Raw genomic sequence first — 15,000 nt, forward strand, 5'->3', positions numbered from 1 at the left:
CCACAACTACCACCACATCTACCACAACTACCACCATATCTACAACAGCTACCACCACAGCTACCACAACTACCACAACATCTACCACAGGTGCCACCACAACTACCACAGCTACCACCACACCTACCACCACACCTACCACAACTACCACAAGATCAACCACAACTACCACCACATCTACCACATCTACCACAACTACCACCACATCTACCACAACTACCACCACATCTGCCACAGCTACCACCACATCTACCACAACTACCACCACATCTACCACAACTACCACCACATCTGCCACAGCTACCACCACATCTACCACAACTGCCACCACATCTACCACAACTACCACCATATCTACAACAGCTACCACCACAGCTACCGCAACTACCACCACACCTACCACAACTACCACCACATCTGCCACAGCTACCACCACATCTACCACAACTACCACCATATCTACAACAGCCACATCTACCACAACTACCACCACATCTACTACCATATCTACCACAACTACCACCACATCTACCACAACTACCACCACATCTACCACAACTACCACCACATCTACCACAATTACCACCATCTCAGCCGAGTCCCTATTATCATCGTGACCATCACCACCATTATCACCACCACAACTACCAACATTGCCACTAGAGAGAGAGAGAGAGAGAGAGAGAGAGAGAGAGAGAGAGAGACTGTGTGTATCTTTAATCTGTCAGCAATTTTCAAGATGAGATTCTGGAGATTAAATTGATTGGGTGAAAACTTGCATAATCTGTCTATCTATCTGTCTATCTATCTATCTATCTATCTGTCTGTGTATCTCTATCAAAGTCGTGTGATAAGTGGTAATTCTCTCTCTCTCTCTCTCTCTCTCTCTCTCTCTCTCTCTCTCTCTCTCGTGGTGGTAGTTGTGGTTGTAATAGACAGTGGTTATTGTAATGGTTTGTGTGGTTGTGATGGTTGTGGTAGGTGGATAGGGTTGTGTGGTGTAGTGATGGTGGTTGTGGTTGTAATTGTGGTGGATGGTGGTAGTTGTGGTAAGTGTGGTGGTAATTGTGGTGGTTGTGGTAAGTGTGGTGGTAGTTGTGGTAGGCTGTCTCAGGTGTAAGGTATTGATGATTGTGGTTGTGATGAATTGTTGTTGATGGTTGTAGTTGATTAATCGAGTGAATGGATGGTGTTGGGAGTGGTGGTTTTCGGGGAAATCTGACCAGTTAATTAGAGAGAGAGAGAGAGAGAGAGAGAGAGAGAGAGAGAGAGAACACTGTAGAGGGCGAAAATTGTGTGTGTGTGTGTGTGTGTGTGTGAGAGAGAGAGAGAGAGAGAGAGAGAGAGAGAGAGAATCAGAATGTGGTACTCATACTCTGACCTTATTTCACCTGACCCCCAGCCGCGACCTGACCTTCTAGGGGTGATCAGGTCGCCAGGTGAGGCTAGGTGGGTAGATAAGGTCAGGTGAGAGAGAGAGAGAGAGAGAGAGAGAGAGAGAGAGAGAGAGAGAGAGAAAAGGTTAGGTTAGAAGGTCACAGGCATAGGTTGAGGAAGCTGTATGTGTTTTTCCGTCTGTCTGTCTGTCTATCTATCTATCTATCTGTCGATCTATTTATCTATCTCTCTACTGTGTATATCTGTCTCTCTGTCTATATGTATATCCCTCTGTATCTATCTATCTATCTATCGGAAATATTGTCGAAGCACTGACGAACACTTTTTCATATTTCATGGCAGGATCTTGTCAGGCTTGTAAAATAAATAAATAAATATATATATATGATAAATAGAAATGTTAAATTTTCCTATCACGATCAGGAAGTAAATATATATGCGAGATTTTTTTTTTTTTTGGCTGGGTAATATCCTTTTGTAGGTTATTTATGCAGAGTATGGTGTCACTAGGAGGATTTATGTAGCACAGAGGAGGGCAGTAAGGTACAATAAAGAAGTTAAGTCGCTAAAAGAAAGGTGTTAGGGAGGTTCCTTGACTGGCGAGGCGGCTAACCTAATTTTGAAACATGGCGAGAGAGTACCGTAGAATTTTACGACCTTGCAAGAAACCGCAAGATGTATGTATGTATGTATATATGTATGAATATATGTATGTATGTATGTATGTATATGTGTGTATGTATGTATATGTATGTATGTATAGATGAGATAAATATGCTTGGATGACGAATGCATGGTTACTTGATACATTATCCTCTAATTACTTATAAGTTCGCAAAATTAGGCGTGGTTTCTTCCTTGACCTTACCTCTCCCTTCCTTCTTCCTTCTCCCCTCCCCTCCTCCTCTTCTCTCTCCCCTGCACCTCCTTCCTCCCTCCCTCCCTCTCCCCACCTCCTGCTTCTCCTTACCCCCTATGCTCCTTACGTCTCTCTCCCTCCTTCTTCCTTCCTTCCTTCCATGTGCTCCTATTTCTCTCAGTTTTCTTACTCTCTTCTCTCTTATCACGTCTTCCCTCCATTCTTTCTCTCTTTCTTCCCTCCTCCTCCTCCTCCTCCACATTCTCTCTCTCACGCCAGGTAAACGAAGATTTGTGCCGCTGGGAACGAGAGAGAGAGAGAGAGAGAGAGAGAGAGAGAGAGAGAGAGAGAGAGCCCTTTCTTTCTCCAAACTATTATATTAACGAAACAATGGAATAAATATAAAAAAGTGGATAATAACCGAAGTAGATAGTGGTAGATAGAAAAGTAGATAGATAAACGAAGTAGATAATAGATAGATAATAAAGTAGATAGAAATAGATGAGATAAAAGTAGATAGTAGATAAAAGTAGATAGATAAAAGTAGGTAGTAGATAAAAGTAGATAGTAGATAAAAGTAGATAGATGAAAGTAGATAGTAGATAAAAGTAGATATTAAAAATCTATTTACAAATCGCCTCGTAGCTCCTCAGGCAGAATAAATACGGTGGAGGAATTAGGAGGAAATCGGAAGCTGGATCGAACCCGGGACCATACCCTTTAAGTCGTACTGGATTCCACGTAGCAGGATTTAGCCTCTCTCTCTCTCTCTCTCTCTCTCTCTCTCTCTCTCTCTCTCTCTCTCTCTCTCTCCTATATATTCGTTTATCTGTGTTTATCTATCTATCTATCTATCTGTCTGTCTGTCTGTCTGTGTATGTCTGTATCTATCTGTCTATCTGTTCTATCTATCTATCCATCATCTATCTATCTATCTATCTCCCTCTATTTTCTCTCTCTCTCTCTCTCTCCCTCTCACACACACACACACACACACACACACACACACACACACACACACACACACACACACACACACACACACACACACACACACACACACACATTACAATTCTCTCACCCTGACTTGCATCCCGTCCCTTTAAGGCGGGCACGCAGCACCGGCACACACACACACACACACACACACACACACACACACACACACACACACACACACACACACACACACACACATTTGTCATAATTTATCGTTTTTATTTGTTTTTTTTCTTTATAAATTGTCGTTCTGTTTCTTTTTCCATTTTCTTTCTCTCTTTTTTTTTACGATTTGGGTCAACTCTGGAACTGTTTCCCTGAGGATCGTTTTCCCTGTGGCTTTGGAGATTTCTTAAGACGTTCTCGTAAGCGATTTAGACTGCATATGACGCCGTAATATATTTTTGTTTTTGATTCATTTTTTTTACGTGACAAAGAGGGAACAGAGCGCCAAATTCAAGATCCGTTTATTACATGTCCCTCATGTCGCTTTCATATCAAAATTATTCGCATTAATAGAACGCTACTGGATACTCAGGTGTGGAGAGAGAGAGAGAGAGAGAGAGAGAGAGAGAGAGAGAGAGAGAGAGAGAGAGAGAGGTTGCGAAATTAAAATCGCGGAATAAGTCGATGAGGAAGCGTTGTTGCGAAATCTTCACCACAACGACTCTAAGTATGACCCAGTTTTATTCTCTCTCTCTCTCTCTCTCTCTCTCTCTCTCTCTCTCTCACGGAACTAACTCTGTCCTGACCTTTGACCCTTTGAGTTGTTAAATGAATTATTCCTGAACACTGACTGACCCCACACTCTCTCTCCCTCCCCCCTCCCTCCCCCTTCTCTCTTTCTCTCTCTCTCTCTCTCTTTTCCTCCAGTTGTGTCTCTGTCCTCCTCTTCCCTCCCTCCCTCCTTCCCTCCTTCCTTCATTCATTCTCTCCATCTTTCCGTTTTTCTTTCTCATATACCCTCCGTCTTTCCCCCTCCTTCCTCCACTCCTGAATCGACAGACAAAAGAAAGACAGAAGCAGGAGTGAGAGAGAGAGAGAGAGAGAGAGAGAGAGAGAGAGAGAGAGAGAGAGAGAGAGAGAGAGAGAGGGAAGAAAGGAAAGGTAGGGAGGGAGGAAGGAGCAATCGGAGGAAAAAGAGAGGGAGAGAGGAAGGAAAGAGAGTAGGAAGAAACGATGGACAGAGGAAGGGTCAAAAAGAGAAAGAGAGAGGGAGAGACAAAAGAAAGAGAGGAAGGGTGACCAAAAGAGAGAGAGGGAGGGGGGGTCAAAAAAAGAGAAAGAGAGAGGAAGGGGGACCAAGAGAGAGAGAGAGAGAGAGAGAGAGAGAGAGATGGGAGGGGATCACTATTCCCATGTGTTCATTTACCACTACTGATGAATGGCTGTGTGTGTGTGTGTGTGTGTGTGTGTGTGTGTGTGTGTGTGTGTGTGTGTGTGTGTGTGTGTGTGTGTGTGTATGAGTGAGTGTGAGTGCGCGCGCGTGTGTGTGTGTGTGTGTGTGTGTGTGTGTGTGTGTGTGTGTGTGTGTGTGCGTGTAGGTGTGTATGTGGGCGTGTCATTTATCTGTCGCCGTAATTGACATCTGAGAGAGAGAGAGAGAGAGAGAGAGAGAGAGAGAGAGAGAGAGAGAGAGAGAGAGTCCCCCCCTTTGACTTTACGAGGCAGACCCTAGAGTAAAATCACTGAACATTGGAGAGGGAGGTGGCAGGAGGTAGGCAGAGAGGGGGGTAGGCAGGAAGGGAGGAAGGTAGGTAAGATGGGAGGTAGGCAAGGTGATATTTAGGCAGGGTGGTAGGTAGAGAGAGTAATAGGCAGGGTGGCGGGGGGATAGGCAGAGAGAGAGGCAGGTAGGTAGGTAGGGAAAGAGTTAGGCAGGGTAGATAGGCAAGGGAGAGGTAGGCAGAAGGAGTAGAGGATGGTAAGTTGGGACGGGAATGGGTAGATTGGGTAGACGGAAGTAGGAAGAGTGGTAGATAGGGTGGTGGAGGCAGAGACAGAGAGAGAGAGAGAGAGAGAGAGACAGAACGAATTTATGGAGAGAAATCTAGATAGCATAACAGAAAACCTTATTCAGATTAGGGTCCTCTTCCTCCTCTTCCTTCTCCTCCTCCTCTTCCTCCTCCTCCTCCTCCTCATCATCATCATCATCATCATCATTAGCTACAAGACGCAAATATTTACAGGTTATAAATATTTTCTACAGGATGATGAAGGGAAAGGAGTAAAAAAAAAATCCCTTGTCTAGTTACTCCTATGAAAAAAAATCATAACTTACACCACAGCCTCAATTTGAACCATTTTTGATAATCCCAACTCAAAATTTCGAGCACCTAATTAAAAAAAAGTTAATTACCCCCCAGCACAGTCATTAGTCACCGTAATTGCCCTGTGATTAATTGGGGTCAGTTTGAATAAGGATCAAGGAGATTTTTCGAGGTGGCTCTGAACTCGATTTTTTCCTGAAACATTTTGACATCTGGATCGTCATTAATTTTGAAGGGATTTGGAATTATAAGGTTGCGTAATACGTGGTTAGATAATGTGTTTCTTTGATATCTATTTCTGTCTATTTGTCTGTCTGTCTGTCTGTCTGGGTTGTCTGTCTAATCTATTCGTCTTTGTATGTCAACTCTATCTATCTGTCTCTGTCTATCTATCTATCTATCTATATGTCTGGGTTGTCTATCTAATCTATCCGTCTTTGTTTGTATCTGTATAATCTGTCTATCTATCTGTCTATCTGAATGTCTGTGTTGTCTATCTAATCTATCCGTCTTTGTTTGTATCTGTATAATCTGTCTGTCTATATCTGTCTATCTATCTATCTATCTGTCTATCTGTCCATCGGGAAGTCGAAATTCAGTGTGAGCAAGAGAGGCAGAGATTAGAGTGAGTGAGACACACATGTTTGGAGGGAAAGATAGCAAAAGAGAGATAAGAGATAGCAACCTCTGCGAGATTAAACAGGGAAGGAAGGAAGGAAGGAAGGAAGGAAGGACAGAGGGGAGGAAGGAGAGAGGACGGGAAAGAGCAAGGAAGGAAACAGTAAGAAAGGGAAGGAAGGAAGGATGAAAGGAAGAAAGGCTGGAGGATGAAAGGAAGAAAGGATGGAGGTGGGAAGGAAGGATGGAGGAGGGAAGGAAGGATGGAAGGAAGAAAGGATGATGGAGGGAAGGCAGGAGGAAGATGAAGGAAGGACGGAAGGAAGAACAGATGGAAGGGGGATGGGAAGGAGGAAGAAGAAGGAAGGAGGAAAGGAAGAAAGGATGGAGGGGGGGAGGGGAAGGAAGGAAGGAAGGAGAGGAGGGAGAAGATGGAACGGAAAAAAAAAGAAGGAAGGATGGAGGGAAGAGGAAAGCCGTAGCGAAAAAAAGTAGGGAAGAAAGAAAGAAAGAATAAGCTACCCCTTCACTACGAGGTAAGAAAATAAGCAGATAAATATAAATAAAAAAATCTATCTATATTCTCATCGTCTTTCAGTAGTTTCTTCGTAATTCTCAAGATGGCAGTACGTCTCCCGATCCATTAACAAATTTCATGGTTATTTATTTTTATTTTTACCCTCATTACTCCTTCCTCCATCATTTCCTTCCCCTTCAGTCATTCAGGTCCTTCAGATTTGTCATTATGCAGATTAGAGTATTCCGGATTTGCATATTTCATCCTTGGGTTTCTTCTTTCTTTTTTTCTCTTTCTTATCGCTTACCCGTTTATTTGATTTTGTCCACCCACTTTCCTCCACCCACATCCGCTCTTCCACCCACTTTCCTCCACCCGCATCCACTCTTCCACCCACTTTCCTCCTCCCACATTCACTCTTCCGCCTACTTTCCTCCACCCACATCCCCTCTCCCACCCACTTTCCTCCACCCACATTCACTCTTCCACCCACAATCCTCCACCCACATCTTCCACCCACTTTCCTCCACCCACATCTTCCACTCACCAACCATATATATATATATATTTTTTTGTTTACATCACTCGCTCGTTCATTGATTTCTTCTCATCACTCACTCGTGCACCTCGTTATCCCCATCCTTTTTCCTCCACCCGCCTCCACTCTTCCACTTCCCTCCACCCACAGTCACCCTTCCACTTCCTTCCACCCACAGTCACCCTTCCACTTCCCTCCACCCACATCCACCCTTCCACATCCCTTCACCGACATCCACTCTTCCACTTCCCTCCACCCACCTCCACCCTTCCACCCACCTCTCCTGATGGCCTCCAGGTAGGTGGGGGGCCAGAGAATATTCCTGATGTCTGCCATCCACCTCTGCGACTCTGACTCACTCTGGCCACTCAGGTACAGGAGCGCCTCACCTCGACGTCCGCACACCTCAAACGCGTAGGGGTGCGATCTGGAGGGCAGGGGGGTAGATTAGGTTAGGTTAGATTAGCTTCAACACCCCAACGAATACCATAACACCAGCTTTAACATCCCAATTAATACCATAACACCAGTATACACCCCAGCTAATACCATAACACCAGTATACACCCCAACTAATACCATAACACCAGCTTTAACACCCCAGCTAATACCATACCACCAGCTTCAACATCCCAATTAATACCATAACACCAGCATTAACACCCCAGCTAATACCATAACACCAGCTTTAACACTCCAGGCAATACCATAACACCAGCTAACACCGCTCGCTTGGGTATTAATTTGGTGACTCTAATACCACCATGCCAGGTCTGAATTTGGTATAGGTGGTATAACTAGAGGTGGTGGTTACTGTACTCATTTTACTATAACTTGGCTTAAAATTACCATCTCTCTATCGTGAATGCGTGGCTGTAAGGAGAGATTGACACTGGAATGCGAAGCTAGTCACGAAGAAGTCCCGTGGAAATGATGTAGAGCCGTAGTATTGTCTCTTTCTGCCGCTGATTCACGTGAAATGAGCTGCAAAAGGATGAGAATCTGGGCCAAGTTAAGGTGAAAGGAGTATAATGCTTGGGTTGCCCTCCCTCTGACCCGTATGCTCGTCGCGCCAGGAGTCTCCCTAACACCACTTCCATAGCGATTTATTTTCTAAACTATTCACTGATATCCCCAGGTTTGCTTCTTATGTCTTTTCAGTATCGACATAGCTTGCATAAATAACACACAAGGATATGTTAAGGGAGCAGAATCAGAAATAAATCGGTGAGGAAGAGGTGTTTGTAAGCCTCCCAGCCGTACCCAGTCACCTCTCCACCCCGTCCCGCCACCGCGTCCTCGGTCTGAAGGTGTTAATTAAAAATCTACCTGGCGGTGCTCAGGTGCCTTTGGTCTTTGAGGTGAGGGAAAGGGTTTAGGAGCGATTTTTCTTGACAGGTGTGCAGGGACCGGAAGTGGGTTATTAAGTATTCAGAGAGCGAGTTATTTAAGTGTGTGTGTGTGTGTGTGTGTGTGTGTGTGTGTGTGTGAGGTGGGGAATGGTTTTAGTGTTGATGTGTATGTGTGTGGTGGTGTAAGTGTAGAATTGTATGAATGTGTAAAGTATGCCTCTCCCTCTCTCTCTCTCTCTCTCTCTCTCTCTCTCTCTTCTTTTCTCATAATGTAAACCATCATCAATGTAAGGAATTAATCCCAGTATTTTTGTCATTTTTGTACCTATCGCATCACGTCAGAGGAAACACATAACGTTCAGAAAAAAGCTCTTAATTAAGCGTTTATTTAGTGTGTAAGCATATATATTTTCCTTCCCTCTCTCTCTCTCTCTCTCTCTTTTTTTTTGGGGGGGAGGGGGGTAGGAGCACCGCCGGAACGTAGAAGCGGGAATATTATGTAAACAGCGTGTGTGAGTCTTTGTGGCGATGTTACCCCGTTGATCAAAGGCACACACACACACACACACACACACACACACACACACACACACACACACACACACACACACACACACACACACACACACACACAAATATACGCACTACACGCCCCGCCTCACACACAATTCCGTAACCCACTCCACCCCCCCCCTCTCTCTCTCTCTTTAGATTCGAGATCCTTTCAAACTTTAGACATAGAGAGAGAAACTTTGTGATTATCCGTCACTCACGAGTCTGTTTACCGCGCAGAGAGAGAGAGAGAGAGAGAGAGAGAGAGAGAGAGAGAGAGAGAGAGGTACGAAATCCACAAAGGCAACTACAGTACACCACATTAACTTCAAAACAACCTAAAATTTCAGATCGCAAACCTTCCAATTTCATTTACCAAAACCGGGAAACACTCCGTCTCCTTAATCCTTACCATACCCTGAAAGAAAACTATATATACCTATACATTTCCCTTAAAATTATACTCTAAATTCGACATACAAATACCCTGATGTTAACCCCAAAATACTTAAAAGTCTCCTAAAGTCGCTCACCCCTCTCCTGAAGTCCCCCCTCTCCCCTCTCCAAATGGCCCCCTCTACCTCCTTAAACCCCTTATATCTTGGCCTAAAACATCCACAACGTACAGCCACAGTACTCGAAAATTTCCTCACGGAGTTACGTAATATGAAGAAAAGAATGAAAAAAAAAAAAAACAGAGAGGCCATTATCCCCTGACCTCAGCCACCACAAGTCGTAAATTATGGGAATGTGTTGTTATGATGGCGGGAAAGAGAGGGGCGGAGTTCTCATTTTCTCTTTTACACGCGCCATAAAAAACGGTATTTGTCTGAGTATGATTAACGGGGGTACTTCGCTATTTTTCCTACCCTGCCCCCCACAGCCCAGCCCTCAGGCACATTATCCTTTCGCCGCTTTCTTTGCCTCCCCCCCGACCCCCTCTCCTCCTCCGCCTCCTGCTCCCACTAACTCGAGCGCGGGTATTTATTGTAGCTTGCGGGCACGGGGCCAAATATTTGTTACTCGGAGGGAGAGAGAGAGAGGGAGAAAGACAAAGGAAGAAGAAAGAGAAGGGCTAGAGGAAACGGATTTTTTTTTTTTTTTTTTTTTACATTAACTCATCCCTTTGTTTTAGTTTTGACTTGCATTTTGTCTGATGGTTTTTCATTTCGAATGTTTTTATGGTCGTTTTCATCACAAATGCCCTGTTTGCTGTTTTGCCCCCCTCTGCACGCCCTCCCACAGCAAAAACGGGCATTTCCGACAAGTGACCTCAAAAAATTGATCAAAACACGTGAAAAAGTATAAGAAAAAATGGAAGATACCAAAACCGGATACCTAACTGCAGGGGGAGCTTTGCCCCCCCTAATTCCCCCATGACATTAACCATCCAGACCACCCATAAACCTAACTATAAAGCCACTCAAAACTAGGCCAGCCACCGACCTAAGGAAGCCACTACTGCTTCTGTGTGCTCGCTCAGATCGGCTGTACTCAATTCGGACGGGGGTCTGGTCCCCCCGGAATCATTGGGGGATCACACTCTCCAAGTGTTGCATTACAGATGAGTATTCTACAACATGTACTAAGATACCAAAGTGATATGTGCCCTCCTGCCCCTATTTTGTATTCTTTATAGTTTTGGAGGGCTGACCCCCCCCAAGAATCGTTGGTTGGATCACGCTCTCCCCGTATTGCATTGTGGATGAGAGTCCATTGCACAGCTTGTACTAAGATATCACAGCCATACCTGCCTTCCTTTCACAATTTCTGAGAATTTGTAATTAGGTGAGGGGGGCTGTCCCCCCTGAAGAGCATTATCCCTGTTAAACTCAGGGATAATAAACTTAGGGATTACTCACTTCGTTCACCTGATCCTGTGCCCGAGGTATGAGTTCAGGTTGGTCGCTTCTGTGTTAATTACATACCTCCTTACATACTCATTCGTTTCAGCAAAGATCTTTCTCTCACTCACTCACTCATTCACCCGCCCACCCACCCACCCACCTACTCACCCAACCACCCACCCACCCACCCACTCACTCACTCACTTTAGGGGTTAACTCACTTGGACTTGGCCCTGCGTATCCTGTGCACGAGGTCGAGGTGCAGTATGGTTCCCTCAGTGGGGTGGTTCGATCCTTCATGCCGTGTGTAGATCTCCACGCTGAGGGAGAGCTGCCCCCCACGCCCCCCACTGCCGTCTTCGGGGGAGCGGTCGCCCCTCACCACCACCCAGCATCGCCGCTTCCACACCTGCACCTGGAGGGGGTGGAGGGGAGGAGAGAGAGAGAGAGAGAGAGAGAGAGAGGTGATGGAGAGAAGGGGGGAGAGAGAGAGAGGGGATGGGTAAAGGTGGGGGGAGAGAGAGAGAGAACAGTATAAGTATGCATCAATTAATCACTATAACAACACAGCGTAGGCCGCATCCCGGTAGCATTAGGAAACCCACTGGCACTTCTTCGTGACTAGTTTTTCTTCCCCCTGTATATTACCCCCCAATATTCCTTTCAATTTTAAATATTTTCCATTATTTAATATCGCTGTGAAATAAATAATACGAATACAAGAAAAAATTACTCTTCTCGCCGAGGATGTGTTATTGTTACCTCTAGACAGCTTCTTTAGTCTTGGGTGTTTGTTTTGAAGGGGTTAGTAAAGGAATAAATCGCCTGGGGGAAGCTGTTAGGGGATCGTCGTAGTGAAGGGGCCAATGTCTTGTACTCTCACCACTTAAGGAAGCTCCCTAACACCTCCTCCTCAGCGATTTGTCTTTGGATATAGATGGTTAATATTCCATTGTACATTATTTATGGAGGGTATGGTGGTAATGGAAGAAAATATGCAACACAGAAGAGGACAGGAAGGTGTAATAAACAAAATAAATCGCTTAGGAAAAGGTGTTGGGGAGCTTCCTAATCCAACGAAAATGTGGTAAAATACCTTCGTTATTATTTAGGTTATTCTTTATTTCTTTATTGACCTAATTTGCATTGGAGGGAATTATGTATCACAGAAGAGGACCGTAAGGTGTAATAAACAGAATAAATCGCTTAGGAAAAGGTGTTGGGGAACTTCCTAATCCGACGAAAATTTGAGCAAATATCGTCTTTAATATTTAGTTTATTCTTATTTCTTTATCGACCTGATTTGCATAGATGAATTGGTGAGAATATTTATTGGGCATCTGTATGAATATGCTAGTAACGAAGAAGTGCTAGGGAGGATCCTAAGCCCACGAGAATACGTCCCACGAACAAACATCACGACGACAAAACGAACATACAATCTTACCTGTTTGTTTACCTTCACAAACAACAACAACAACAAACAAACACAGACACCTTACAAGACACAGCTGAATTATTTTTTGAACTCCTTCCAGTAGAGACAAAATTTATGGCGATTTTTTTTCTACATGTTTTTTCTATGATATTTTTTGCCATATATTTTAAATTTTGGGTTCCTCTTAATATTTTTTTGGGATAGTTTATTCTACTTAACCCTGGATGTCAAAGGCGTGTACTTATATTTCATCTGACATTTTTTTCCCTCTCTCTTTCAGGTGAGGAGGCAGTCACCTGATGCACAAGGTATTTATGGCTATTTGTAAAAGGAGAGGACGAAGGTGTATCCAGGCTCAAGTTTGTCATGGAGCAAGTGTAGGTGTTAGGTGTATTTAGCCTGCATGCCACGTAACAGTGTATGCAGCAGCGAGGGAGACAAGCCAGCTACACCTGTCTCGCAATATGGATGCTCAGGTGTTCTTTCTCAGGTGTTGTGGGGTTGCCTGCACCTTGGCCACACCTGGTTCATTCCCTTTAATTTACCTGTGACCTTATGAATGTGTAATCTTGTAATACCTGACACACACACACACACACACACACACACACACACACACACACACACACACACACACACACACACACACACACACACACACACACACACACACACACACACACACACCTACGAAACACAAAAATCCGTGTTTTAAATAGTGCCTCGTGATATTACTACAAATCAACATGCATGACTCTCACTGTTGTGCTTGGTGTACATGCTGTGTGCGTTTTATCATGCACATGTGGCCCGCTATACGTACATACATACACGTACATACAAATAATTTACACGGACCAGTCTCACATGCGCGCTTCACATTCTCTCTCTCTCTCTCTCTCTCTCTCTCTCTCTCTCTCTCTCTCTCTCACAAACACACACACACACACACACACACACACACACACACACACACACACACACACACACAGCGGGGCCGGTAAACACAATCCATCATTACCAAACACGTAAAACAAAATACATGTTTGCACAGAGACAGTTCACCAATATATCTAAACACATGCAATGTAAACAGATTCCTTTGTTGAGTGTGTGTGTGTGTGTGTGTGTGTGTGTGTGTGTGTGTGATGTGAGGATATTGTGTATGACTCTATATATGGATATGTGTGTGTGTGTGTGTGTGTGTGTGTGTGTGTGTGTGTGTGTGTGTGTGTGTGACGATATGAATGATGTATATATATATGTATGTATGTATGTATGTAGGAGTGACAGGAGTATATGTAAGTGTGTGAGTTTCGAGAATACCGTATGAAACTATAGTATGAATTTTAAAGCAGAATTTAAGAAAAAAATAAGGATTTCTATTGGCAAGGCAGACTTTGTGGCGGAAAGGGAGAGGGAGAGGGAAGGGGAGAAGGAGGGGGAGGGAGAGGGAGGGGTAGGAGGAGGGGGAGGGAAAAGGAGAGAGGGAGGAAGGAAGGAATGAAAGAGATGATGGGTGGTTGAGGTGAAGGAAGAGAGAGAGAGAAAGAGGAAGGGGTTGGGGAAGGAGGGGGTGAGGGAAGGGGAAGGGGGGAGGGAGGGAGAGGGGGAGTATTGGGGTAGGGGAAGGGACAAGAGAGAATGGGGAGAGGGGTGGAGAAAGGGAAGAGAGGAGGGGATAAGAGACGAGATAAGAAGGGATGGAAAATAGGAAGGAGAGACGATGAGTGGGAAAAGGTATGGAGGGGATGTGAAGTGGGTGAAAGGAGGAAGAGAGGGAGGGAGAAGAGGGAGGGGGTGAGGGGAGAGAGGGAGGGAGGGAGGGAGGGAGAGAGGCAGGGGGAAGAAAAGGGCAGCCACAAGTGAGTAAAGCAAGTCAAGTCCTTCAGCTGAATCACACAATGTCCGATTTATTTTCATAGCCAACCTCAGACGATTTTGTTCAGCCTAGGAGGGATTTTCAGACACGTGGGGCTTCACTGTCAACCCCTGCTCCTTCGTCTTTCTTCTTTTTCTTTGTTTTTTCCTCTTCATCTTCTTGGTCTTGATTTTTCTTCGTTGTTTTCCTCTTTCTTTGTTCTTTCCATCCTTCCTTTCTTTCTTTCTTTCTTCCTTCCTTTTTTCTTCTTGTAGGTTTCAGGAAATTTTCACCCCCATTCAGTCAAAGGTCTCTCCTAAGCTGAATAAAGTCATCTAGGAAGTGTTAGAAGAAAATAAAGGAGTGTATCATCGTAGTGAAGGTGTTACAGAATATATTACAGCCGCTGGTTTGACTAATTTAGGCGCCTGACCAAGTACAAAGCCAGTTACAAAAAATACAGTACATGGTGAGAGGGGGAAACTACAGCAGTGTGTGTACAAGTAAGCCCTTCCTGGCTACATAAAAGTACTTGAATTAACTACAAGAGTAATATATATTTGGCGAAGTACAAAGCCATTACAGCGAGTACAGGGCTAGACTACAGCAGAGTCGATACAGCTAAGCCCCCGTTGGGTACAGAAAAATACTGATCCACTAGAGAGGGTAATGATTTGGCGAAGTACAAAGCCATTACAGTAAATACAGCACTTGAGGCAGACTACAGCAGTGTCAGTAGAGCCAACCCCCT

The 15,000-nt window shown here is 44.5% G+C and overlaps 1 protein-coding gene across 1 annotated transcript in view; it reads right to left on the reverse strand.

Annotated features, from left to right (window-relative positions):
- LOC145403787 (uncharacterized) overlaps nucleotides 1–15,000 on the reverse strand; it is a 64,018-nt gene that overhangs the window by 18,063 nt on the left and 30,955 nt on the right. The window contains 2 exon segments of the mRNA XM_080275466.1: nucleotides 7,478–7,626; nucleotides 11,172–11,365. Coding sequence (XP_080131592.1) covers nucleotides 7,478–7,626; nucleotides 11,172–11,365 — 343 coding nt within the window.

Source organism: Coenobita brevimanus, chromosome 61 (genome assembly GCF_032717465.1).
Source record: "Coenobita brevimanus isolate Jiangsu-jjx chromosome 61, ASM3271746v2, whole genome shotgun sequence".
In the NCBI taxonomy this organism is placed as follows: domain Eukaryota; kingdom Metazoa; phylum Arthropoda; class Malacostraca; order Decapoda; family Coenobitidae; genus Coenobita; species Coenobita brevimanus.